This window comes from Manis pentadactyla, chromosome X, assembly GCF_030020395.1.
Source record: "Manis pentadactyla isolate mManPen7 chromosome X, mManPen7.hap1, whole genome shotgun sequence".
NCBI classification, from domain to species: domain Eukaryota; kingdom Metazoa; phylum Chordata; class Mammalia; order Pholidota; family Manidae; genus Manis; species Manis pentadactyla.
The window spans coordinates 75,603,886-75,608,097 of record NC_080038.1 but is presented as its reverse complement, the minus strand read 5'-3'; the positions used below and the strand labels follow the sequence as shown (position 1 = coordinate 75,608,097).

Sequence of the window (4,212 nt, the reverse complement as noted above, 5' to 3'; positions counted from 1 at the left end):
CCCCAAATTACCCCACTCCTTGCTCTTCCTAGAGAGGAACAAACAAACAAACCTTACTTAAAGTAAACAATATGTATTGATCAGCAGAAAAGGTTGGAGGGAATTGTTGTCCGGCGGCAGGGGATAGGAGGACCCCGCCTGGACTGCTTAATGCAACTGTGTAGCAGCACTGAAAAGCCTGAATGCGTGTAAGTGTGTATTTCCTTTCTTAATGTAAATTCAAGTCGGCTGTTCAAAAGAAAAAAAAAGAAGGAAGAAAGAAAGAAAAAGGAGAAAGCTAGAGAGAGAGGAGAGGGGAGGAGAACAGGGGAGAGGAGGGGTGGGGAAGGGAGGGAAGGGGAGGAGAAGGGAGGAGAGGGGAGGGAAGAGAGGGAGCGGAGAGAGGAGAGGAGAAGGAGGGAGAGCAAGTGAGCGAGCACGAGCGAGCTAGCAATAGTAGAGCTGGAGTGAAAGGAAGAGAGTGGGAGAGAAAGAGAAATCCGCGCTGCTCCCAGTGCGGCCGGAGTCTTCCTCGCTTCTTGCAGTCAGAGATCGTGGCAGGACGTGTCTGTTTTCACAGTGTGCGAATAAACCTCATGTGGCTGCTGATCTCCTGGTGGAGTCATTCTTTTCTCTTTCTGTCTTCGATTACAGAACCAGACACGTACCACTTCTTTCTCCAACTGGAGGCTGTCTGCCAGCGAGGAAATCTCCTGCGCGGCAGGCTTGGGACATTTTAGGAAATGCGTCTCCAGTACGCCCTTGACACTCACCTCGATGGAGGTTCGCTTCTTGCGCTTGCGGCCCTGTGCGGCGATCTTGTCAATGCTGGTCGGGCTCCCTGTGGACGAATCTGCCTCCTCCAGCCACTTGTTCAGCAGGGGCTTCAGCTTACACATGTTCTTGAAGCTCAGTTGCAAGGCCTCGAACCTGCAGATAGTGGTCTGAGAGAACACATTGCCGTACAGTGTGCCCAGCGCCAGCCCCACATCGGCCTGCGTGAAGCCCAACTTGATTCTTCTTTGTTTGAACTGTTTGGCGAACTGTTCCAACTCATCCGAGGTTGGTGTCTCCTCGTCCGAGTGGTCCTGGCAGTGATGCGAGCCTAGGTCGCTGTGGTCTGGGGGCTCCCGGAGCACTGGGTGTAGGCTCTGTGCGGAGACGGAGGCCGGCGGTGGGGTGAGCCCACCGTGCTCCAGCATGCCGCTTACGGTGAAGCCGGGTTGCGAGTAAACGTTAAGGGGTTGGCCGCTCGACGTAATGGACGGGTTCGGAGCCGGACTCGCCCCCCAGGCATTTGGATGGTTAGTGTGCGGAGAGTGGTGGGCGACATGCTGCGAACGGTGATGGATGACAGCGCCCAGCTGTAGGTCTTCACGCCCGGGTTTCACGTCCTGTTGGTCCAGGGGGCTGGTGGCCAGTGTGGAGGACCATGGGCCTCCATCGCTCAGACTGGTCACCCAATGATGCCCCAGGGGATGCCCATTGCTAGGAACTCCCTGTAAGTAATCACTTTGGAGAAGTTTCTGAGGGTTTCGGAAAGGACTTCCCTGCTGCATGCCCGCAGAGTCTGCATGGACCAGGGAGCTGGAACTGAGAATGCTGTAAGGATTCGAGGCAGCTGTGGCCATGGTGGGTGAGGATCCCCTACTAGTTATAATGTGGCAAAGGGAGCAGCTTCAGCCTTTGACATCTACGGTGCGGGGAAGCCAAAGCCTCGAGGGCGAGTTACCGGCACCCGCCGAAGCCAATCGCAGAGCGTCTCGCCCGGGCCAGCAGCGGGCTTGGCCAATAGCGGCGCGGGAGGCCGAGCTAGCTTTCCAAATTAGGCTGGAGAAGCTCGAGAGTTTCAGTGAGACCCAAGCAGGAAGTGAATCAATCTTTCGGCTCCATTGGCTGTCTTGAGCTGAGTGGCGGCAGCTCCTTTGGTTAGCCCTCCCCCACCCCCACCCCCACCCCACCCCCACCTCGGACTTCGTGGGTGTTTGTAATGGGGGGAAGGATGAGAAGGATGTGGGTTTTGGAAGGAAAACGGGTGAGGCGACAAAGTGGCTTTAGACTCCCCCCTTGGATTATTGTGATTAACCTAATTAGAGAAAGAAAAATATTAAGAAAACACTATGACCAGTGTAAATGCCATGTAGATCTTAGTGGATAGTAATTTTTCTCAGATTTATTTGGCATTTGGGTTAGTTGTGTGCGGGGGACTGCAGAGCAAAACCTGCTACAAACTTTGAGCAAACGAAGGTCTTTGATGAGACCAAAAATCTGTAAGAATGAAGTCCATGATTCCAATAAGAGCTATTTCGATTTTTTATTTCATTTTATCATTTATAAGAAACCCAATACCAACGACGGAAAGCATCTAATAGATGTTTAGAATAAAAATTCGATTTAAGTCATGAAGAACTGGAAGATTCTGGGAAAGTAAAATGTAACGTGATACTGGCAAAATTCAGTTATTTTGAAGTTTTGCTCTCCATCCAGTTGGTCAACTGGGAGACTTGCTTTTCATTACTGCTCCATGTCAGCTAGCATTAGTGGTCCCACAACTTCTGTTAGAGGCAATGATTGCTGAAGCAGACGGCTCTCCTTCACACTCACCTAGACACTCAGGGTCCAGCTCCCAATAGGTACACAGGTTCATGACTACCCTGCCCTATGCTGTGCCCTAGGAAAATTGTTTTCCAGCATGCACTTCCCTTCCTCCTCCCCATCCTAGACAAGTTGAAGTACGAGGGAATTATTTAGTGCGCTTTGGATTTTCAGAGAGGGAGATGGAGGGCTGTTTGGCATTAAGTATCGCCACCTCCCCTCCGCCCCCACTCCCCGCGCCATCCCTATGAAGTTTGAATTTGCTTTCAGCTTGGGAACACAGGCTGTTTTTTCATTTAGGTTAGCAGAAAAAAGAAGAAATACTTGCACACCTCCTAAGTTTTCTAAGTTAGAGAAAGAGAACTCCGGGTACTCCACAGACCCGCGCAAAGGCATTCCTTGTAAACAGAGTGGGGTGAAATGCAAAGATTTTAGATTTGCTGTATCTGGGAAAAGGCAACACCGGATATCCAGCACGATCTCTGAAGTTAAGAAGTGACCTTTCATTGCATAATTTTGGAGGTAACCTAGCTGCATAATTAAATTTTCACTTACAGAAGACGGCATCAGAGTTCCCTTATTGGTTTGAAATTCCATTAAATATATTGCAAGAGCTCCTAGGTTAAGCTTGATTTAAATTTGCATACATTTTCATATATTTAGCAGAAATAAAAGAAGGCTTGCAGCTACCAGAAAGTCATTAAGGCATTAATTTCTCTAAGAAGACAGATCTGAAGAAAATGCAAGGAAATGAGAAAAATATAAAAACAAGGTGAGCTTATTCTGCCATTCCTTTATACAGCTAAAGAGCATCTATTTCCTGCGAATCGAGTAATATCTTATGAGAACACAGAGCAATAGGAGTTTATATTGGTAAATGTAAACTGTGTCTATTAGGAAAACCTGGTATCTGATTGAGATCTCTTTCTCTTTCTGTTTAAAAGAATAAAAAAAGGACAAACGCAGTAATCATTGGCAGAGAAGATCATTTTCCATCTTCCCGGTTCTCCTTCCCCCTCATTGAAATTGTGGTTTCATTTGCTGGTGTCCTATTATAAAGGTTTATCTGCTTTTAACCTAGAAATTGATTTTTTTTCTCTGCTCTTTCTACCGAGTAACGGTTTACTGCCAACCGTGTGTATCTTCTTTTGCAAGAATACAATCTCATTTGTACCTGAACTTTTGCTTCCTGAAGAAAAAAGAACTTGTTAAAATCAAACAAAAATAAAAGTTTTCAGGTGTTCTGTTAAGTTGCCTCTTTGAGCATCCATTTGCCAGTCTGTGTCAGGTCAGTTAAGAGGTCAGAGGGAGACAGAAGAAATTATAAGAGTAAAGATCACGATCATTGACATGGTGGTGGTGGTGGTGGGTTCTCAACTCCCACAATCTCAGCTGTCTTTAGGTGAAAGAGTTGCTAATCTTAGTCTGGCCATTCAGAGGTTTAAGGCAGTTACCAATTGATAATAAGGAAGAGGGAGATCCTTTTTCAATTCTGACTTGCTTGAATTCTTAGAATTAACCTTCATCTTGCCAGTGGCCTCTGCTCTGGGCAGCTGGTTTTGCCAGCCCTGCAAAAGTAGTTCAGACCATTTGCCCTGGCTTGGGGGGTGGGGAGGAGTATCCAGGAGGGGGTTTCTG

The 4,212-nt window shown here is 47.8% G+C and overlaps 1 protein-coding gene across 1 annotated transcript; it reads right to left on the bottom strand.

Moving 5' to 3' along the window:
- Positions 1 to 400: 400 nt before the first annotated feature.
- POU3F4 (POU class 3 homeobox 4) lies at positions 401 to 1,943 on the bottom strand. Its single transcript, XM_036905349.2, has one exon. The coding sequence runs from the start codon at positions 1,608 to 1,610 to the stop codon at positions 525 to 527; it is 1,086 nt and encodes a 361-aa protein (XP_036761244.1). The 5' UTR covers positions 1,611 to 1,943; the 3' UTR covers positions 401 to 524.
- Positions 1,944 to 4,212: the final 2,269 nt, after the last annotated feature.

What these genes read in the sequence shown, in the direction of transcription:
- POU3F4 (XM_036905349.2), bottom strand. Translation starts at nt 1,610, where the DNA reads ATGGCCACAGCTGCCTCGAATCCTTACAGCATTCTCAGTTCCAGCTCC.